Source organism: Mytilus trossulus, chromosome 2 (assembly GCF_036588685.1).
Source record: "Mytilus trossulus isolate FHL-02 chromosome 2, PNRI_Mtr1.1.1.hap1, whole genome shotgun sequence".
NCBI lineage: Eukaryota > Metazoa > Mollusca > Bivalvia > Mytilida > Mytilidae > Mytilus > Mytilus trossulus.
Genome location: NC_086374.1, coordinates 6,334,736 through 6,359,517, shown reverse-complemented (window position 1 = coordinate 6,359,517; position 24,782 = coordinate 6,334,736). Strand labels below are relative to the sequence as shown.

At 30.7% G+C, this 24,782-nt stretch overlaps 1 protein-coding gene across 2 annotated transcripts; it reads right to left on the bottom strand.

The window, feature by feature from the left end:
* Positions 1–797: 797 nt before the first annotated feature.
* On the bottom strand, positions 798–24,278 carry LOC134706369 (solute carrier family 28 member 3-like). Of its 2 annotated transcripts, none has more exons than XM_063565255.1 (13): positions 24,153–24,278; positions 22,675–22,808; positions 21,397–21,530; positions 18,777–19,015; positions 15,138–15,279; positions 13,714–13,905; positions 11,963–12,124; positions 10,106–10,231; positions 8,413–8,543; positions 7,163–7,331; positions 5,411–5,587; positions 4,413–4,593; positions 798–2,331 (listed from the first exon to the last, which is right to left on the bottom strand). In XM_063565255.1, the coding sequence occupies exons 2-13, from the start codon at positions 22,793–22,795 to the stop codon at positions 2,171–2,173; spliced, it is 1,935 nt and encodes a 644-aa protein (XP_063421325.1). In that variant the 5' UTR covers positions 22,796–22,808; positions 24,153–24,278; the 3' UTR covers positions 798–2,170. The 2 variants fall into 2 exon arrangements, with proteins under 2 accessions (XP_063421325.1, XP_063421326.1); XM_063565256.1 differs by having other exon boundaries at positions 24,146–24,250.
* Between the last annotated feature and the right edge of the window lie 504 nt (positions 24,279–24,782).

The following is a 24,782-nucleotide window of genomic DNA, read 5'->3' as shown; positions in this document are numbered from 1 at the left end:
CGATCTGACTATAAGTCGGATGCCCTTTTCAGCTCCAAATTCTGAGGATTTAGTCTTGACCCTCGTATAAGTCGGACAAAATATGGACATTTCAATCAATTTAATATGTAGGATGTTCTGAAGAAGTTTGTAATTATGTTAATTTTTCATACATTATCAGCCAGATATGACCCATTTGAGATCCATACTGCCATCTGTATAGGGAAAGCATAATTGTCTTTGCAAGCAAAAAAATATCAACTGAAATGGATATATGTAAATGGATTCAAAACAGCATACACAAACATATAAAACAACTAAAACAAATAACCAGAAAGACAGAAATGATAGATCACAGGTCTATGTTAATACAAATTTACTGCTTACTATGACTACATATGATATTGTGAGAAAGACAAAAAAATATTGAGATTCTGATATTCAGTTCAAAATGCCATTTAATGGAATAAACATCTGGTACGAGATTCATTAAAATAAATGTACTTAATTGAAAAATAGGCAAAAGATTGCAAAGGGGGAAAAAATTATACCACAGCAAAAATCAACAAATAACACTTCATTGAACACTGAAGACAGGGCAACACAAAAAAACTCCACAAACAGGGTATAATCTCATGTGATCTTGTCAGGCTAAGCAGACGTTGCTCCACATGTGACACCTGAATTTATTAGTCATGGTAAGTAATAATTTGATGAGAAGTTTTCTTCCTGATGGAACAAACCAGGTAGACCACAGGTTTAAACTTGTTGGAATGCTATACTGAGAAGCTAAAGCTCCGAACTAATAATAATTACAATTTAAATTTGTCAAAATATAATTTTAAATAAGTATAAAAAAGTAAACATCATCTAGATGATTTGTGTATATCAAGTTAACTTGCAGATTATCTTTTGGTATCAAACCAGTGTTTTCTAATGATATGATTCATTGATTGTTGGTTGCTTAATGTCCAGTGGCGAACATTTCATGCATGTCCAGGACGATCTAGTGATATGATATATATAGTAATGTTTGTTGAACACAAAATAAGTAAATGCTACATTTCTTACAAACAGATAAGTAAAACTTGATATATTTGAAGACTTGTTAAAATAGCAGGTTGAACAATTTAAACAAAGGATGGATTCACTGCTTTTAACTACAATCTAGAAACATTAAAAGACATATTGTTTTTGACAAAAATTAAATCATCATAATATTGAAATAATATTCTTTATTCTCTGACTGTGATGTTAATTTGATGCAACAAGTTGCATTAGTAACATTCAGAAAAGATTTAAAAACATCAGTAAAAGTTACTCTCTTTCATGTATCAGGGTATATCAATGATTATTTTAAACAAAATAAGTTTTTCTAGTTTTAGGGCATAACTCATTCATACAATCATAAGAGTTATTCATTACCTCCATCCACCAGTTTCATTCAACAAATAAAGTGAATCTTTGTATTCTACATCACTTAAATCATCCTTAAAATTAATACTGTCCAACAGTGACAAGCTTCAAGGTAATGTTGAATTTTCACAAGTATGCATTTCATTTAATAATAAATGTATTGTTATAAATATTGAGACAAAAATAATAAACTGTCTTAAAGACATAATAAATAAAATAAAAACACTGCAAATAAAATACCGGTATATCAAGATAAATACTACGAACACATTAATGAGAAGTATGATCATAAACCACATTATAAATTGTCCCTGTAAAATGGGGAAACATTTCCAAATTCCTTAAAAAAAATAGATGATATACATGTTAATTCTATCTCTATAACAAATGCTAATTAAAATGGCAGTGTTAGCAAATAATAAATTGGGACTGCATTATACTGCATTGCACTGGTATTCATTTGTTTACCGGTGATGTTACTTGGCCAGCAAAATAACCTTCTGTTTCTGGCTTTTAATCATAGTTTTCTGTCAACTATAAAGTTAACAATTCAAAACTACTAGCTAATATTGTGCTGCCTACCTTATAGTGTGTAAGAATATATGGAGTATTTTTCAACAGATCTAGAACACATATTGTTGTTACAAAAAAGAAATAAAAAAGCAATCTTACAGTTATATATAGAGAATAAGACACAGTCATAAACTAAAAAAGAAAATTTAAAATATTAAAAAATAAAGCATTAAAAATATGTACAGACTAAAATAAACTGTCATCATAAAGCTGCTGATACATTATAGCTAACACCAGTCACTGTAGAATTCAGGATGGTTGTGACGTTATAGCTGACAGCAGTCACTGTAGAATTCACGATGGCTGAAGAGTTAGACATGAAGGCACAGGTTATCATTGATGGATCATCATTCACCAAGAGTCCTGAAAAAAAAGTAAAACAATTGAAAGTAAAAAGTGTATTCATGAGTGCATGATTCCTAACCACTTTGTTTTGATCACTTAAGTTTCATAACTATAAAACACTGCAGAACCTCAAAGTGGTCCTGAAACACAGTTAAATGGCTTTTATTCTGGAGTGAAGAATCTTAAAATTTCTCTAAATAGAAAGTTAGCTTATATCTGGGTAAACTTTAAAAAGATCCACTAAAGTTAATGATATGAGATATCAAGAGACAAGCAGAGATGTTGTATACTTAACAACTGAAGTACTTTTATTCTGATATATCAACCTTTGTTAACAAGAGCATATTTTCACAAAACTTGTGCAAGTTTCATAGATATTTTACAAAAACATTGTTCATAGTTTCATAGAAATTGATCCAATATCCACCCATTTAGGTGCGAATCATATCTCTGGCCTAAATTCATAGAAATTGATCCAATATCCACCCATTTAGGTGCGAATCATATCTCTGGCCTTACATTGATACTGTGCTATGTACGCAATGTTTTGGGTTATTTCGGAAATGTTTTTATTCCAGGGAAACCTTCATCAGAGACCACCCCTATTGTTTTTGTTTTGATTTGTTTTGATTTGTTTATTTTTGATTTTTAATTTATTTCTTTTTTATTGCTATTTTACTTTAATTTATTTAATTTTTTTTTAATTCTTAATATTTTAAACCGTTTCTGAATTGTGTTTTTAATAATTCCACTTTTTGATTTGTTTTTTGTTTTTCTTAACTTTTTCAACCAATGTTGAATTAATTAATTATGCGTTTCAGAGTACGAATTTGTCCTCAGAAGAATATCAGTTTACATGTGTTGTTTACATGATGGTCATTAATTAGTTCCGCACAGTTAAATGTTTAGTAGGAACTGTGAGGTTTAGATAAATTATTTTATAGTTCGTTTAACTATTTCACCAATGTTTCTGTTTCTTTTGAAACCTATTGATAGGTTTTTATGGAATTTAGCACCTATTGTAGAATGCGTTTTAATAAGATGCCAGTATTTCCTAAATACTTTTTTAAGTTTTTCTGCTTGAGGATGATAATTTGTAATGAATGATAAATTGTATTTATTTTCAACTTTGTTCTTTTTCTTTAATTTAATTTGTCTGTCTTGGAATTTGATTTTTGATAGAATTTGTTCTACCAATTTCCGTTCATATCCTCTTACTAACAGTTTTTCAATAAAAAGATTTTTTCTGGTTTGAAATTCACTTTCATTGTTGGTGTTTCTAAGTATATGAATGCCTTCGCCTTTAATAAAAGATTTAAAGTTTGAGATGGGATGGTTTGAGTTTTTAAGAAGATATTGGATTTTTTCAGTTTTCTTTGTAAAACATTTCAGGTCTAAAACACCAGTATTTTTGAAGCGTTCGCCCTTGAAGATTTCTAGGTCTAGAAATTTTATGGACTGTTTATTGCATTCGTAAGTGAACTTTAGCAGGTCATGTTGTTTATTTGCATTTTCAAACATAAAGTCAATTTCAGACTCTTTTGCTTTCACCATTAGAAGTCCATCATCTCTCATTCTTTTATGAAAAATTATTTTTTCAGAGATTGGAGAGTTTTTAAGGATTGAGTTTATGCAATTGTAAATAGCAATGTCACATATTTCAGGGGAAGATGTTGCTCCCATTGATGCTCCAATGATTTGGCTACCGGTATATGAATTTCCATGAAAGGTAAATTCATTATTGGAAAGGATGAGTTTTGTTATTTCGATCAAAAAATTGTTGGTAGGTTTTGTTACAGAATATTCAATTTTGTCATGTTCATCAAGCGCTTTTTGTAATGCTTCTGTGATTTCTTCAAATCTGAGATTGGTATATAGTGATGTTATATCATATGTAACAAGTAGTACATTATTATCAAATGTACAGTTTTCAATATTTCTGATTAAGTCACCAATACTCAGAGGATTTTCAATTTAAGTTTAACTAATATGTAAACTGCATTCTTTTTATATTAACAAATTGATATATCATCTGATATTCATCTGTTACACACATCTGTTAACTTCTGCCATCAGATGTTAAATTATAAGTCCCTTACCTGCTACAGAAGCTGTTATGAGACAGGCTATAATTCCTCCTAGTAAAGATCTCATTACAATCTGAGCTAAATCTCCTTTCCTAGAAGGGGCCATTGGACCCAGAGCTCCAAGCTGCATCCCCAGGGAACTGAAATTGGCGAATCCACACAAGGCATATGTAGCAATAGTCTCAGATCTTACCTAAACAAAACAAAAAATGAAAATGGTCACATGATTTTTAATGAAATTGTTTTGTCTGTATACACATTTAAAGTCAGTGAATTTATTCTATAAATAAATGGAAGTAAAACCTTATTTTGCCTATAGTTTTCCCCAAAGAGGACAGATACCATGTGCTACCACAGAATTTTGTCAAATCCAATCAAAATCTTACTAGCGTCTTAATCTTTAAAATTTTGGAAGTTTTTAATTCATCTAATCTTCTCCTTTCTGTATACCAAAAATGTTGCTAAATATTAACAAAAAAAACTTAATAAGTAGTTTTTAAAAATAAAAACAGGTAAGGCAAACAAATACTACGTGTGTTATGGCTGTCTTCAGTCTTTTTTTTATAGTATAGACACCCATATCGGACTTTGGCAGAAAGATATAACATAAATTTGATCATTAACACCATAAGGATGATTTTGGACCAGTAACACTTAACTTTTATTGTCATTTATTTAAAAAAAAAAAAATATTTTAAAACATGACATTGAGGTTTTATAGTTGTAATTAGTCTATAGCAATCCATTTAGACATTTGACGGACACCAATGCACTTTTAACAGGAAGATGCGATAGGTTAATTTATCAATAAATGCTCCATTATGGAAGCCACAATGAACAAATTTTTTCCCAAATTGATTTACATTTATGCTGGCAACTATCATTGGTGTTTAGTTGAAAGTTGTATATTTATAAATAATTGAAAAAGTGTACAAACCACAAACCTTAAAGTGATGGCCTAATTGAACTTAAAGGAAAAACAAAGATTTATAGCATACTAGTAAACTTACAGATAAGTAAGGCCCAGAGCAGTCCATTCTGTTGGACATGTAGCCAGCTAACTCTTTATAGGCGAGGAATTCATTAAGGAATGTTTTCATTCCTATAAGTTCTCCGACCAGACCTGCATCCTTCCAGTCTACTCCCATCAAATAGGCTAATGGCATTAACACATAAGAGCAAATAACCTACAATAAACAACACATGTATTAGTCAGGGATATACTGTAAACCAACTTATTTTCGCGGATACTTTGTTTCGCGTTTGATCCTTTTTAGTCAACTTTGCGACTATTTAATTTTGCGATTTTCCAGCTGACTTGGTGTATTTTAATAAGGTAAAAACAGAGTTTTACATATTTGCGACGATTTATTTTCGCGTTATTTTTCTACTCACAAGACGCGAAAATAAATCGCACGCAAAAATAAGTTGGCTTACAGTAACTCTATAGGGTTATTACAGGAAAATAACATGCATTTGTTTTTGTGGACTTAAAAATCAAAGAACTGTGATAACATATGTATGTTTCATGTTTCAAAGGGACAATATACATCATTAGTTTAGTTAAAATGTATAAAAGTTCTATTGATATTACTTTTTTCTATATGTATACTTAACTATTTAAAGATATAACAGTTCATAGTTTGCCAATTTTGCATAGTACACCTGTATGTTATTACAGAAAAAATATGCCTGTAATAACTAAAGGGTGTTATCACAGCTTCTCTATATCACTTCAAAGCATTTGCTCAGACATACATCATGCATAATTACAATGTAGTTTAATTTATTGTAAGAAAAAATTACCAGAGCATGTAATGAGGTTCTGCGCAAGTTTCTCAGTAATTCCCAATTGTCTTACATAATAATTAGTTACATTCCTTTGATAACTTAGCCTTGCTATCACAGCTAAGTTTATCGTTAATAGCCTCGACTCATTGATTTACCATGGTCCATCAAAAATGTATTAATTCAATTAAAAAATTAGTTATCAAGACTATGCATTTAGTTTCTTAGCAAAGTCTCAAGAGTTCCCTATAGCCCACTATTAATGAAATAATTTTACAAATAACAAGCATATGTTATTACAGATTTAGAAAATTTAAGGTGAAAGTATCTGTAATAACACACGCAAGTTATTTCCTAGAATAACCCTATAGAGTTATATCTCTGACTGTGTATTGACCAGTCTACTCCCATAAAGAGGCTAATGGCATCAATACATAGGAGCAGATTACCTACAATAAACAGTACATGTAATAGGCTAATGGCATCAACACATAGGAGCAGATTACCTAAAATAAACAACATATCTGGTGATATTTCTTGTATGTCTTTCACACAATCATACAGATTTTTTAAATACAAAAATATTCAGAAGATGCAGTTATTCTACCATTAGTTACCTTTGCCATTTAGGGCTTGCCATATCATTTAGATACTTGTCTAGTTGACTAATGGTAAAAATTGTTAGGTATCTGTTTAAATTTTCACAACATAACACTAGACAATTCAAGCTTGATTTAAACGCTGTCCATCCAGCTCTTTGACTTTTTGTTTTTGTTTTCAACGTGTGTTGTATGGCTGGTTCAAATTGACACACTCAATGTCTATAACTTCTATTACAAAATAACAAACTTGTGTCGGTCCCTTTGCAAAATTTTGGTGGTCAAATTTGGACCACCTCTTTTTGCAAAAATTATTTTTTAACAAGAATAAATAAATTGTTTGTGTAAAACATGGCCTAAGAGAAAGTATTTTACCTGAAATGAAAGTGTTGGAACTCCAACAAAGCTACCAAACCATGATAAGACAGCATTAACAAACTCTAACATGGCTATAAAGGCTATAAGATTAGCTGCAATGTTGGCCACCAGTTTAATGGATGCTGAGGCCCCAGCTGCTGCTGCCTCTAAAATATTTCTTTCTTTCCTGAAAAATCAGAAAAAGTATAACCAATTGGACTTTTGATATAAATATAATGTTTTGTGTTTTACATTTTATAATAGAATCTTGAATGATTTAAAGCTCTTAAATATGATAATAAAACAACCAACTATCAAAAAATTTAAATAGATATTGGCCTGGCCAAGGTTAAGAAACAGCAAGTCTTAAACCTATAAATGTCTTCTTTCATTGAACAGAAAACATAAAATGTTATAAAGGAACTGCATTGTGGCTTTTAAATGAAAAACCCAAATTTTTGTTTGCCTATTTTCACTGCATTTGTTATTTATTTACCAGGAGACATAATTAATTTAATTTCTTTAAAAGTTTGAAAGTGATTTTGCTGCTTAATCTTTTTTTTTATTCCAAAATGATAATTTTGGATTTAACATCAAACACTTTATGAAAAAAAACCTACAATAACCATGAAACAATAGCAATGAAAGATCCCAGCAAAGTAAGAAGATAGTAAGGCAGTTCTTTGTGTTAACACTCTCAAAATTCTTACATTTTGTTGAAGAAAAAAACACTATTGTCGAGGTAAGCCTTGTTGTACTTCTGATTAAAAGGAGTACCACATTAAAGTTTGGCAGAAATATTTGTTGGATAAATAGAGGACTTATGTACAAGGTGAATTCTGTATAACCTCCATTTTAGAGAGAGGGGGTATGAAAGATTAAGCCATGCTTGATGGTAATTGGTAATCAAACAATTTCATGACTCTAAATTTAGAAAATTCAAAGAAATTATTATTTTCTAGACTTAGTTTTTCCATTATTTTAAAGAAATGTATAGAAGTTTAAAAAAAAAAAAAAAGGTTTGTTTATGTATAAAAATAACTGAGGTAGCCACTACTTAAGGCTATAAGTCACATTTGGTATTGCATTATACTTTGTAACTTTTGTTGAAACTTGTCAGATTTTTTATATCTTATTTTCTATTAAATCATAAAAGGCAGTAATGTTTGATAGGGGTAATGTCATCAAGTACAATTTAAAAGGGGATCATAAGTTGTCTGTTTTGTTAAAATAAGAGTGCATTGTTTTTATATTGTAAATTTTTTTACTTTTCCTCCTGTTGTAAATCAGCTGTAGTTTTAAGCTTGCTCTCCTCGGTCTCTGGATATAGAAGTTTAGATACTGCCAAGGCACAGGGGGCATTCATCACAGACGCACATAATAAATGTTCTGCTGGTACCTACAAAACAATAAAAGATCTTGTCATCCTGAATATTTGCTACAGATCAAATTTGATGTATAATAAAACAAGGCTATTTTGATCTGACTTATATGTCTATACACATTCTTTAGAGTATTAAACTACTTTATATACTGAAAATATACTGATTTGTTCACTGGGGAAAACATAACTTCTTTTGATTTTAGATTTTGAGTTAGGTAAAGAAAAGACTACTTTCAACATTTTTTTTATACAGTTTAGTAAGTTCTTGTCAGCTGAAGATTAACTTTTGATTATTTGCCAGTAATTACTAGAGAATGACTATACCATGTACAGGGCTCACGCTACCAGGCGACATGGGCAAAGAAGTCGCTTTCCCGACCGTCACTTCGCTTTCCCCATCCCCTAAAAGCGAAGACAAGTCGCCCTGTTGTTTCAGATATTCTCTTTCAGTCACTTCCGTCATCGGACATTTTCAATTTTTACCAAGTTGATGAAACATCAACTTTTTATTGATAATTAAAGAAATTTAGACATAAACGATTAATATCTTATGAAATGAGGTTGAAGCATCGTTTTTTCTGTGTAGCAAGTTATTTGATAAAAATACAACTTTTTATCACTTCCTGCACTTCCGAAAGTTCCAGTGATTGTTACTCGAAAACGTACATCAACCTAACTTTCGGCTGCAAAATAAGTTTGTTACTTCATTTAAACTTGATAAAAGTTGCCCCAAGTAAATGTTCAATCCATTTATTGCATTAAAAACGTCATGATTCTTTCCAAATAACTTATCAAACATCGTTTATTTTTGTAAATTTTCTTGCAATCGTCCGCCATTGTCCGATTTCAAAACTACGGATTGAAAACGGACAATGACCCAAATCCGTATTTTTACAAAAATTACTACGGACGCATGGATGGAACAGCTGACAGAAGAATATTGATCCCAAAAGGAAAAATTACGCATTCCACACACATTAAAAGACTTTTGGTTACATCTAAATAAACTCTTCATTGATTGGTGTATATAATTCCCTATAACTTATATGGATTGTTGTAATCTATTGTAAAGTTTCTTAACTCTTAGACTTTTACACTAATATCAATATATTATGGCCCAGCTTACCTTTATATATCTTTTGATGAGAAACACTGATTTCATACACAAGATAGTTTTTTATTAAATTGTAATTGATATATTATAAATTCTTTACCTTTTTAAAAAAAAAAATTTTTTTTTAGTGCTTAACATTTAGTTGGTAGTTTCTCACAAGAACCTTAGTAAAATTAAAACAACTTTTAATGTGAAATTTTATTTTAATTGAATACTCAGATATGAATTAAACAATGTAAAAAGAACATTATTTACAAATGACTGTTTATACTACAGTAAAATCCAAACATTGAAGCGCACCGCGTGAATGAGCACTTCTCTTTCAAATATCACCACTTCTCCCTATCAGTTTCAAAAAGAGAAGTCATTTCTCCCTATAATTCTGAAGTAGTGTGAGCCCTGATGTATATTGTAACACTAATAGTACTCTCTTGATATTTTATAGATCCAATTATGGACTTACCCCAAAAGAGATGTAAGCAGCTAAAACACCACCAGCTATGGTAGCAAATCCTCCCGTCATAACAGCATTCAGTTCTGACTTGGTCATTAACCCTAGAAATGGTCCGATTAGGATAGGAGCCTCTGTCTGAAATTAAAGATATAAGTATCAAAGTATTCCATTTTTTAATAAGACTTCATATTATTATTTGCATATTCTTATGTATTAATTCCTATATCTAAAACACTCCATCCATGTTTTAAAACCAGGTCACATGAAAGCCAGTCTTAATAGTCATACGCTGCACTTCCAAATGGGTTAAGTCTGTTAAAGGAGTTATCAACTTCTGTTTGTGTAATATATATATAGCTTTGCATCTATTATATGTGAGCCTATCTGTATGTGAGGCAGTTAAAAAATAATAATGATAGCAGGTCATGAAAGTGACAGTAAAGTATTCAATTTAGTTGACAGTGAATATAAGAATAGTATATATATGCTGATGTCTCAAAATCAAAGATAAGTATTTATTGTTAAATTGATATAATTCAAAGCATAAAAAAAGTAATCTAAAAACATCTTATTTCTTTATTTAATTTTAATGTTCATTTATACCAGGTCTATATCATAGTGTAGAAGAGAAAGATTGATGTAGAAATGTGTCAAATTCCATATCGCACAAAAGTCCATCACAGTACAAAGTTCTGCTGACAAAACAGTCTACTTTTATGGTCAGCATACAAAGGGGAAAATAATAGGACTTGATATAATTAATTATTCGTAAAGCGGTATTTTACACATGCTAAGTTTTGGTACAAGTCTAGTAGCTTGGTTTTTTATCCATCCTGTAAGGAGTTTTGAAAAAAGGTATAAATATTTGTTATGATTTTTAAGCTTTGCCAGATTTATTTGTGTAAATAAAGGGAGATGAAGGGTATCAAACATAAGATAGCAACAAAATAAACCCCAAAGCTTAACTCAGATTTCTTGTCGTTACAATATTTCAAGCACTAAAGAAACTAAAGTATTAATTATGGATAATTTTAAAGACTTCAGAACTAAGTTTCAACCAATATACTCCTTAACCATTTCCTGCAGGAACAATATACCCCTAATTCTTACTGGAACCGGCTCCAGTTGAATATAGAGACAATTAGATCTGATATTCTAAAGATTCAATTACTAATTGCAATCTTTAACATTTGTGAATTAATGTAAGATATTAATCACACTTTTCTCAAACCCAAACAATCAAACAAACAAACAAGAGGGTAAATTATTTTCATGTCAGCTGAAAAAAATATTTATTATAAAGTTTGTTGATATCAGTACAAGCAAAACCTCCAGTGATTAAGAAATGCAGCTTTTTTCATGATTGAAATCATAAAGCATAAATTCATATTTACGGAATAGATCAACAAAAAATTCGAAAAACAATTTTCAATATAAATGAAATAATGAGCTATATAATGGTATTCTTTTTAAAAACAACTTTACTTAACATAATATTTATTTGCACACATATTTAAATGAAATGGTAATGCCATGATCAGAAACATGTACAGTAACATGTAACAATTGATTAGATTTTTCAATTGAATTATGTTGTTGAATCAATCCATTGTTGTAAGATTTTAACCATCATATGTAATCATTTCAATAAATTTATAAACCTTAATAATATTGCTATTTTTCCGCCATTATTGGTCATCACAAAGGTTCCCCTAAAATTTTGATGTCATGTAATACTAAATATCTGATACTACAATATAAAAGTGATTGTTGTATGACGTCAATAGTTCAAGCAGTGTATATTTTTGGGTCTGTTCTTCAAGTATTTTAAAGGAATAGGGTTTACAAGATATTTAGTGATCTTACTTGGCCAACAAATATATTTCCAGCAGCACATAGTGACTCTGCAGCTGTCGTTCCCAGTGTCACTCTCATTACCCATGCTATCTTACCAATCACAATCTGCATAGCACCAACATAATATAGCACTGATATCGCACAACTAAAAAATACAACCACTGGTAAAATCTGAAATATAAATGGTTTAACACTGATAACAATCTTTTAAGCTATTTCATAATATAACACTGATTTTCAAATGTGGTAACTAAAACCTAACAGCTATTCACTATATGTAAGCAAAAATTATTATTTTAGTATAACTTGCAGTTGGATATAGAGACAATTAGTTCTGGTATTGTAAAGATTCAATTACTAATTGCAATCTTTAACATTTGTGAATTTATGTAAGATATTAATCACACTTTTCTCAAACTCAAACAAACAATCAAACAAACAAACAAGAGCGTAAATCATTGTCATGTCAGCTGAAAATATTATTTATTATAAAGTTTGTTACAAAACATAAATTCATATTTACGGAAAAGATCCAACTAAAAATGAGAAAAACAATTTTCAACATAATGAGCTATATAATGGTATTGACTACATTTTTATTATGTTTATAAATTTATCAATTGATTTATCTTAAACTGCTTTTACTTTACAGCTATTTTTCTATGTTTTCAAAATAAGAAATGTATTCTAACAAGGAATTTTCACAAACCTGCAAAAATTCCATGTTTATTACAGTAATTGTATTCAACTGATGTGTATTCATTTATTTTTTTATTAATCTTTGATTTTGTGGTGATTCTTCAGTTTACATACAAGCCTATAAAAATGTGTACTTTGTTGAAAATTTAAAGGAGTATGTTCAGTAAGACCCCTTTTTGACCTCAAAATAGAGCAGTTTTACAAAATTGTGAAATGTAATTTTTCAGCTATTTACTGGAAAGAAGAATGCTTCTGCTTCATAAATATGGTCTATTTTTGACAATATAATGCACATACATTTGTATATCAGGTACTAGCATTGTAAAGTCATGCTAAATTACTGAAATCTTCACAATTTCAGCATTTTAGTTAAATTTTAGACGGTTTCCGTCTTAAATGAAAGTGGCAGCATTCCTGTTAATTCACAATATTGAGATGTAAGTTGTATTTGATGATAATCCATATTAACATATATAAAAGTTTATTTTTGACAAAAACCAACTGAAAAGTGACGTTTTTTGAATATTTGATAGATTTTTCATATTTAGGCTTGATTCCAAATGTTTGTAATGACAAAATCAGTTAAAATTTATCACATAAACTAATTTTGAATCAATTGAAATAGACACTTAAGTGATTAAAAAGTGTCTAAAATTTTTCATTAGATGAACCTGAAATTTGAGGCAAAAAATTGGTCCTTACCGGACTTATCCTTTATGGTTCACTTTTACCTGTGAAATCTACAGTACTTTTAAAGCTTAAGACCACTTGAATTTTATTTCTAAATTTTAATGGTGATAGTTTTATTTTTGTTATATTATTGAGATGTTCTTCTGCAAGCTGGAGCAGTTTCAAATAATTAACAAAATATAAAGGTTTTTACATATTTTCGTTAAATAAAACTGTATTCCATATAACATCTTTAAGTGTGCTCGTTATTAAATGTTTGAAAACCCAGTGTAACACAATGTTATCTGACATATGTAAGAATGTATAGATTGGGTACAACCTGTCCCACATCAGTCAGGAATGATGTCCTAAGTTATTTGAAGTGTGTATACCTTCATGGCAAACAAATGTTCTGTATACTTTTCTCCAAAAACAAATTCTGTTCCTTTATCTGTAAACATCAGGAAAGTTTGAACTTGTTTTCCAAGAAATTCAAATATTTGGAAACCAACACTCCATTTCAATATGATTGCAGCAAAGAAAAACTGTAGGGTAAAACCACCAATGACAGGTCGCCAATTCACCTATAAAGTAAAAACTTTTTCAAAAATCACATACCAGTAAGAATCAACATTAAATTGCTACTTAAAACCATTTGTACCATGGGTACTATATATCAAGACAAAGAGTATTGCTTTTTATAAAGACATCAGCTAGGATTTTGAAGAAAAAAACCCAACATTAATAAATTTAAAGCAAAATATAGAAATTTGGTAATATGTAAATTCATAAATTGTTTGTTATTTCCTATGGAATTTGTGTAAATCTTATAAATAATTAAGTGTGTTTAAAATATAATTCCACCTTATGTATTAATGCTGTATTTTGATTGGATGAGAGACATGGTATTTTTTACAAATTTCTATGTATTGAGATTTTCTTTTCTCTACCGGGGTATTTGTCATTAGGGAATTCCATGTGCCGGGGAATTTGCTAGCAAATACCATGGCAGATGGGGAATACCCTAGCAAATACCATGGCAGACGGGGAATACCATGTCTAAAAATAACTCAATGAATTATTTCTATTCTAATATGACAAATTCATGGTCATTTTAAATATACGGTTCCAGATGAAATATTAATGATAAAAAGCATCATTATTGAATGACGTAAAAATTCCGCGAACCTGTGCTTTAAATGACGTCATAAATAAAATTCAACGGAAATGAATTATCAACTGGTCACATAAAACTGGAATCAACTTGTATTATGCCTCACTGAAACTGATGAACTAAGTGTAGTAGTCAGCCGAGAATCAGCAAATTATCACAAAAAGGTCAGCTAGTGACTGTACATAAAAAAATATGATTAGAAATGTTTATACGGTCAATGCAATTTGACAGTGCAAATAGCACAGCGGCAGTGTTTACAAAAATTATACATTCAAGTAGAACTTACATAATATACCTGATTATAATAAACTTACTGGGGTGGAACATTCGGTGGAATTAAACAATTATATCATGCTTACAAGGGGTATTTGCCAAAAATACCGGTTTCGAGGTAATCAAATTTCCCTCGCCTATCGGCTCAGGAAATTTGAACCTCTCAACCGGTATTTTTGGCAAATACCCCTTGTAAGCATGATATATTTGTATAAAATTCAATCTTTCAAGTCAATATAGCTGGAAGGATTTTTTCAGCTAAAGATTTAATGGTAAAGCTTTCTATTTTATCAGTGTAAGATAATGCATGTACATATGATACAAAGTAAGAAAAGATGATAAGAACTATTGATGTATCAGTGATCCCACCTTTGTTGGATGAGCAGAACATATCAGCAGGATGATCAGGAACACAGCCATTCCTGCTAGTGAGATTAAATTCTGTGGACGGTTCCAAACTGATGTCACAATCAATGTAATAACACCAATGATAACTGCTATCATAAACAATCTGAAATGATGATGATGATAATAATGGATATGCTAATGTGATATGAATATGAACCCTGCTTTGCACTAGATCATCTAAGTCAGATTTAAAACAAGCTAGTTCACAAGGAAGTTGCCTTCGGAAAGACATATCACCCTCCCAGGGCACATCCCTAGAGAAAAAAATCAGTGGAATTACACTGGAATACCACTGATATTCCATTGTAATTTCCACTGGAATTCCAGTAATTACCAATGGAATAATTTGGCTGGAATTCCACTGGAACTACATTGGCTTTCCACTGGAATTACAGTGAAAATTCCAGTGTTATTTCACTGGATTCCAGCCAAATTATTCCACTGATAATCACTGGAATTCCAGTGGAAATTACAGTGTTATTTCACTTGTATTCCAGTGGAATTCCAACCAAATTATTCCAGTGGAATGTGAATGTAATTCCAGTGGTATTTTGCTGCAACTCCAGTGGAATAACTACAGTTCCAGTGGAATTGCTACTCTGACATAAACGCCCTATTGCTGGCCTTATCACTACTTCTGAGAAACACAAAATATAGTGATTCATCATATGATTGATCTGATCATATTCAAATAAATAACATTTTTAACATCCTATCCATGAACAGAAAAATGTCCTGCATGGTTTGTATAAGTAGAATAAAAACAGTGTCTATATGGTCAGCTTAAACCGTACCCACAAACTGATTAACTAATATAAAAATTATGTGTGATATATAAACTTCTCTTCCTTTCTGTAATTCAAAACTTGCTGTCTCTGTACTTCCAACTATAATTGCTGAATAAAGGTATTAAAATGGAGTCTGCATAAAATCTGTTTCATATCATTGCTGGCAGCTCATATTTAATCCCCTAAAAGTACAAAAATATCCACAAAGAATCAATTGTTCAAGAGGTAATGATTGTATGAAGCAATAAATTCAATAGAAATAGCATTATGCATCTTAAATTGCATTGGAAGTTTAAGTTAAACTCAAATTTAGTATTTCATAATCATTATATGTTAAATCAAATACTTATCTGAAAACATCTGCATTTGGATTCTCCATTTTTGTTATCCAGCGTAATCATGACGTCATATTTGCAAGTGCGTTTAAGTCAAGGTGTCAATCTCTTCCCATTTCATATCGGCCCGAAGTTGATTCGTCCCTGTAATGGTATTTCAGTAAACTTCTCAAAACCGGTCGTCCGTTGGACTACGGAAACAGCCGATTTGCGGGGTTTGCCGGTTTGTAGAAATTTAAAATCACAAGAGTTACTTCCCCTTAATATGGGTGTTTGAGAATGTTTTGAAAATGTATTTCACTTTCATTAAAATATACGTTTTCCTTTTTAAATTTTAGTTTTGTATATAATATCTATCTTAAAATACAGCTACAACTTCTATTTCATCTTATTTTATTTTTTTATTTTGCAGGAATACAAAAATAAAAACACCATACATTTATGATATTTCACGAATAATTAGATAAAATGTTCTACTCTGAAAGGTCGAAATGGTACCACTCATTTATACGTGTGCTGTAAGTTATAAATGTTACACCTTGTCATAACGCAATAAAAAAGGAGAGTTATGAAACGAAATTGACAGGTGAACAGATATTACAGCCTCCGACTATTAGGTGACCTGATTGAATTTTATTGACCGAACAATTTGTAGGTTACAGTTATACAAATGAAACAGTAATTTTAAATCATTTCAGATGACAAGGCCCATTTTTCGAGAATGAGTTATAATGATATAATTATTTAAATACAACAATACCGGCTGGTATCCGATTTCAAGGAATAACCATTTAATATAATGCAAATCTGCTGGGTCTTCTTAATTTGGCCGGTATGGTGGGAGAGGCTGTATTCAGATAAATTTCAATATATAAGAAATAATTAAGGGTGATGCATTAAAACATTTTTGAACAGAATGGCAATTTAATTTTTTTTCTTTGCACGTTGCTGCAGAAGTTGTCATTAAAGCAACAATTAAATTGCCTTTCAATAAAGACATCATAATTATTTTGACTAGGTACAAATGAATTGTACTGAGAATAGTCATTAGAATATAATATAAATACTTTTTCTACCCCAAAAAATGGCCATCAGTATCTAAATGATAAATCATGCAACCCAACAATTTATTCCAGTGGAATTACAGTGGTAAAATTTTCAAATGTCATTATTCCAGTGGAATTACAGTGGTAAAATTTTCAAATGTCATTCCAGTGGAATCTCCAATCAAATTCCACTGGAATTTTTAGTTTTAAATGATTTACCAGTGGAATTCAAATGAGTCACTGTAAACCAGTGGAATTCCAGTGGAATCAACTGGTATTCCACTGGAATTCCATTGATATTTTCTATGGGGATTATTAGAACTCTGAGCCAACCAGTCCTTACTAATACTCCTTAATGATGCATGTTTAGCAGAGAAGCACTTTTAGCAATTTCAAAATCTTTCTAATGACAATTATGCCAATCTATTATACTGTATACAAAATGGAAGTATAAGTATAATAGAACCAGACTTTTTGTATTAATTTAAAAAAAAATACTAATGCATAAATTAGGCTATTAGTTTTCTCGATTTGACATGTGTCTAGTTTTAGGACCCTTTATAGTGGACTATGCAGTATGGACTTTGCTCATTGTAGAAGGCTATAGTTGTTAATTTTTGTATCATTTAGTTTGGTCTCTTGTGGAGTGTTGTCTCATTGGCAATCATACCGCATCTTCTTTATATTCTTGTGGTGTCCAAACATAGCATTGCCATACCTTTGGATAACCCATGGAAATTATTCAAAAGACAAGCTAAAAATGATCTTTATTTTGCTTTTTCAACATTTTTTATTAGAGCCTGGCTAGAAATTAAGAATAATCCTGGCTACCCTCAGTGTAAAATCTAGCAAGTAGCTCAACAATTAAATTACCCTACTTGACTAAAGGTTGACCTAACATTTCCAGGAAAGGATTAAGATTCCTGGTTTGTTTTGTACAATGCCACATACATTTTGTACATGGCATACTTATGTGTTTTATAACATGTAATATTAAATTGTATTCTTGAAAAATGTTGTTTTGATATACATGTATACATGAATAATGTGACAAAAAGCATAGATATGGATGCATATGACATATGAAATGCTCATTTGATTAACATCTGATTAACTTAAGTAAGGTAACATTAAATTTACATAAAACAAACAAGTTTTAGTTAACTAAATCCCAACACAAATTGAATGCATGGGTTGATGTAAGCAGTAAAAGCCATGTAATAATATGATATGCTCTTGACTAAAAAGAGGAAAAAAATCCTACAAATCAGTATAAATCTTCAATATTTAAACTTCTTTAGCATTACAAATGTAGTATTTATATTTTAGTTTCCATTTTTCAACAGAAGCAACAACAATGCCTAAACTACATGTACAATGTATGATGAATGTTGGATAGAGAGCTATGTATTTATATCATTTGTTACTTACATTTTGACAAACGTCTGAAGTCTTTGCTTGGTTGTAAAACAATCAATGACAGGCTGTACAAAGGCCTTGTAAATGTCTTCTTCAAATCTCTTTCTGATAAACCATATGACAAAGAAAGCCAGTACAACAATGGTCAGTACCAGGAGTGGTGTTGGATCTCTGACTTTGTCTACTGAACACTTTACCATAGCACTAATAAAGTAAGCAAGGTAACCAATAAACAAGGACACATACAGTATCTGAAATGAAATAAACAAGATAACTAATTAAACAAAGACACCTGCAACATCTGAAATGAAATAGAAAAGATAACTTATTAAATAACAAAACTAGCTTTGGTCACTAATGAAATGCTCAAATTGTAATGTATGGTATCCATGTATAATATTAATATATTGACTTATGTTTGATACATTTTAAATCAGGACTCATGCTACTTTGAAATTTTAGAGAAGAAGTAAATTTTACATATTTCACTTTAACTTTTTACAAGCATTAACCAGATGCTCCGCAGGGTGCAGCTTTATACGACCGCAGAGGTTGAACACTGAACCGTTGGGGCAAGTATGGACACAACATTCAAGCTGGATTCAGCTCTAAATTTGGATTGTGATTAAATAGTTGACACAGCATAGGTTTCTGACACAGAATGAATGTGGTCTAATGTACTTAAAAAAATAAAAATTTGCCTTTCAGCAATTCACTATGCTGTTGAATATTAATCCTCTCAAAAAAATGTTTGAAGAATTTTTTTTTTTATTCATGAAATCTGAAATGAAAAAAATTGACCCCCTCCCCCCCAATTTTTTCACATCCCCCTTTCCTTTATTTCAAAAATGATCTCAATTCAAATTTCTAATGAAGTTTGCAACAATAACTACTCATTTAAATACATCATAAAATATTAAAATGTAAAAAAAAGTGCTTGTTATCACTGACAATGACTGAATGGTAAAGATTGTTTTAATCTATCAGTTGGTAGTAAAAGTGAATATACATTGTATATTGTATTTAAGTTGATTCAACTACTATTCTGGACAAAGAAAGATAACTCCAATTGAAATCCAATTGAAATTTCTTGCTATTGCACAATATTCTGCAATTAGATATTTCTTTCTATTGTGCAATACTGTGCGATTGAAAATATTTGCTATTGCACAATACAGTGCAATTGAAGATTTCTTGCTATTGCACAATACTGTGCAATTGCTGAATTTATAACTGTGCAATTGAAAATTTCTTGCTATTGCACAATACTTAATATAATAATCTTGGATCCTGATTTGGACCAACTTGAAAACCGGGCCCATAATCAAAAATCTAAGTACATGTTTAGATTCAGCATATCAAAGAGGCCCAAGAATTCATTTGTTAAAATCAAACTTAGTTTAATTTTGGACCCTTTTGACTTTAATGTAGACCAATTTCAAAACGGGACCAAAAATTAAGAATCTACATACACAGTTAGATTTGGCATATCAAAGAACCCCAATTATTCAATTTTTGATGAAATCAAACAAAGTTTAATTTTGAACCTCAATTTGGGCCAACTTGAAAACTGGGCCAATAATCAAAAATCTAAGTACATTTTTAGATTCAGCATATCAAAGAACCCCAAGGATTCAATTTTTGTTAAAATCAAACTAAGTTTAATTTTGGACCCTTTGGACCTTAATATAGACCAATTTGAAAACGGGACCAAAAATTAAGAATCTACATACACAGTTAGATTCGGCATATCAAAGAACCCCAAATATTCAATTTTTGATGAAATCAAACAAAGTTTAATTTTGGACCTCAATTTGGGCCAACTTGAAAACTGGGCCAATAATCAAAAATCTAAGTACATTTTTTGATTCAGCATATCAAAGAACCCCAGGGATTCAATTTTTGATGAAATCAAACAAAGTTTAATTTTGGACCCTTTGGGCCCTTTATTCCTAAACTGTTGGGACCAAAACTCCCAAAATCAATACAAACCTTCCTTTTATGGGCATAAACCTTATGTTTAAATTTCATAGATTTTTATTCACTTATACTAAAGTGATGGTTCGAAAATCAAGAAAAATGCTTATTTGGGCCCCTTATTCTAAACTGTTGAGACCAAAACTCCCAAAATCAATACCAACCTTCCTTTTGTGGTCATAAATCTTATGTTTAAATTTCATTGATTTCTATTTACTTAAACTAAAGTTATTGTGCGAAAACCAAGAATAATGCTTATTTGGGCCCTTTTTTGGCCCCTAATTCCTATTCTGTTTGAACCAAAACTCCCAAAATCAATCCCAACCTTTCTTTTGTGGTCATAAACCTTGTGTCAACATTTCATAGATTTCTATTAACTTAAACTAAAGTTATAGTGCGAAAACCAAGAAAATGCTTATTTGGGCCCTTTTTGGCCCCTAATTCCTGAAATGTTGGGACCAAAACACCCAAAATCAATCCCATGCTTCCTTTTGTGGTCATAAACCTTGTGTTAAAATTTCATAGATTTCTATTCACTTTTACTAAAGTTAGAGTGCGAAAACTACAAGTATTCGGACGACGACGACGCCGCCAACGTGATAGCAATATACAACGAAAAATTTGAAGCCGTATAAAAATATTAAGTGTTTTATACCTTCCATATTGGTTTGTAGTTAGTTGTATAGAATTGTGTTACATTGTCATGGACTTTGATGAAACTTGCAAACAAAGCAGAACTTCTGTCAGAATCATCAGATGGATCACTGTCAATACCCGTCATAATAGTCTCTGAAATTATAAGATCAGTATAACAAACATAAATAATGAATAGATTTACAAAGAAAAAGAGTTAGAACTGAGAGTATGTTCACAAAATGATACATCCACATGTGCAAATATTATTATTTCCCGTTCCACCACATGCAGCTAAATTGAAGTTTACACAAACAAGTTCATTTATCTCTCATTTAACTTGTAGAAAACAGGAATTATATTCCATTATGCACAACCTAAGGTGGTGTTCTACAGTTATGCAAAGTTTCATTATTATTTTTCCAGCCATGAAAAGGGAGTTGTCCTTAAAAGAGACCCACCACATGTTGAGTGAGGGTCAGTTGATCAGGAAAACCACACATATAATTTAATTCAGCCGTATCATATATAATCCATTCTCAAGACTGTATGTACTAGGTATAAACAGCATATATTATACAAATATAGCCTTTGTATGAGGTCGATACAAGGATATATTGACCTGAAAGAAGTATATTGACTGAGGACGAAGTCCGAGGTCGATATACTTCTTTGGGTCGATATATCCTATATTGACCTCATACAAAGGCTATATTTGTTATATTATTAATTTCCGACCATATTTGTATCAAAATCGTCATTTAGGTTTGTTGGAATTTTATAAATATTACATCAATTTGTCTCCTTGACAATAACAACATATTAGTTATTATTTAATTTACTCTTTTTTTTGACATCTTATGTATTTGAAGATTTTTTCCGTCAAATTATTGATCACAGATATCATGTGTTTCAAAACGTTAAACAATATCCTGAAATTCATTACATGATGTCAAAAAGTATATCGGTTTTTAGATATTCTAAAAATAACCGTGCGATCTGCATTTTGCCGGTCAATATGCTTTTTGCTATACGCCGTTTTCTCTCTACCTTCGAAAATATAGTTTAACATGTGACTATGCCTAAACGAATCAAATTTGTTAAATAATACGAATTAATAATATAAAGCTGTATATAGCTGGACGGCTGCTGTGCAGTGGTGTCACGATATCTCAGTAGCATGGGTTCGAATCCCGGCGAGGGAAGAACCAAAAATTTGTGAAAGCAAATTTACAGATCTAACATTGTTGGGTTGATGTTTAGACGAGTTGTATATATATATATATATATTAGTTCTCACCATTGTCAAAATTGATTGTCAAAGAAGTTTTTTCCTCATAATCTTCATATCTCGGAGGTAGATCTGTGTCTGGTAATGGTACTGCTGATATCAGGATAGGGTCTCCTTTAACAGTTGACATCTTTCAAAAATAACTGGAAAATAAGAGCACATGGTCATGTTTAATTTTACAAGCTGGTTTATAAGGTCTAAACAATAAATCTGTTGGATGCCTACTGCTTGATATTTTATATAATAATCATCTACTTTATATATATATGTTATAAGTTTAAATTTTACCTGCATTTTGTACCTGAAAGAGAGCACTGGTGCCATTGATGGTGTGGATCCAGGATTTTTAAAAAGGGAACCGAGCAGGAGAAAGTTAGGAATGAGACTTATATCAATTCTAGGCATTAGTATACATGTATCAACGTAAGGTACACCCAGGTCCCTTCCCTCAATATCCGTCTACCATGTTCTATTGGAATAAGAATTTCAGCTATATCTATATATCCCAAACTAGTCAAAACATTTACTAAACTTTATCATCAGTATAAGGAAATCATTCGTAAATATAACTTAACATGCAGACATCTTATATGTTCAGGTATTTCCCATTCAATCTTTCATTGTAATATTCTTTACAAAGCACAAAAATGTCAGTATTCACCTCAAAAGCTAACAGATATTCTACTTTATCTGGGAGTAAAATCAAAGTGACAGGGAAGTGTGAGTATAAGTAGGGGGTATTTGAGTAATGGGAGGTCAGTGGGTAGAGAAGTGAGAATCAGGGACACCACTGTCCAGTGTCTACTTCACAGGTTATTGGCGCATGGACCCCCCTTTAATAAAAAAAAAGTCCTAAATGGTTTTTTTTCATAGTTTACAATTTTTCTACAATGTATAGATGCATAAGTCAACAATCCATTACAAATTGATTACAATACCTTTTACTATCCAAAAGAACCCCAAGTGAAAATGAAAAAGAAGTATTGTTATTGACTAGAAATGGATTGTTGAGACTCTTTATCAGTTTATATTATAAATCCTACAAAAAAAACAAAAAAAAGTAAATATGGAAAAATAAAGACTTTTTTTTACAATCGGGACCAAAAAAGGGGGGTCTTTCTCCGAAACCTGATAATCGATATTTGCACATGTACATGTTTACGTGAAGCATAGAGTGCCAGTAAATAAGTTATGAATAGTATATAAATTTGTATTGCTAATCACAGTGCCAAATGTACAGTATCATATGTCTCTGATGAAATTTATAAACAATTGCTGAAGAAATAGAGACTAAGAGTAAGAGAGGGGTAAAAACAGACAAGCATGAAGGAAAACATTACTAGAAAAATACTAATAAAAATATAACAATGTTTTGAACTTTTAGAATCCTTTGCACTTATTTTCTAAAAAATTATATTGTATATATATTTGATATGTATGTATGTATAACATGTATAAGTTAACAAATAATATAACTTACTTCTCACCTTAGTCGCTTTATGTCCGTGTATCTACCGCTTTTTTTTAATCTTTAGAATAACCTATCGGCTGTCCTCGGGTTTCTTCCATTCAGGAAGAGGCGCGGAATTAGCCGAGTTAACACGAAGTCTTTTAAAGCTGTTGTTCTAAGCCAATGAAACACTATCTATTTTCGTTTCCGCGAATAAACAAAGCCATGTGTGCAACGTGGTTGCGTCATCTAGAACCTTGGCACTCCTTTGAGGATAGTTTATTCACTTATGCCATACACATGATACAAGACCACAGGTGCGATACGAAATGTTTTTTTTAATTGTATGTTGATAAAATTGTTGTAATTCTTGATTAGATTGATAAAATTCGTTTCGCGGCTTTCTTTCTCATTAACAATATTTATAAATTTTTATGATTATTAAATTTAAAAAGTTTTACATTTTGATATTTGGTAAACGTTAGTAACTTACGTATTTGCATTGTTTATTTGTTTTTGTAAATAAATTAAGTAGCAATCCGAATGTTTGGATTTTATTCTATAATCATTGAAAATATCGTATTTAAAAAGAAAAAAATACTTGAATTTCTCAGTATCTATACAAAAGAGAAAAGTCAAAAGAGGAAAACTTGAAGGATTTCAGGAA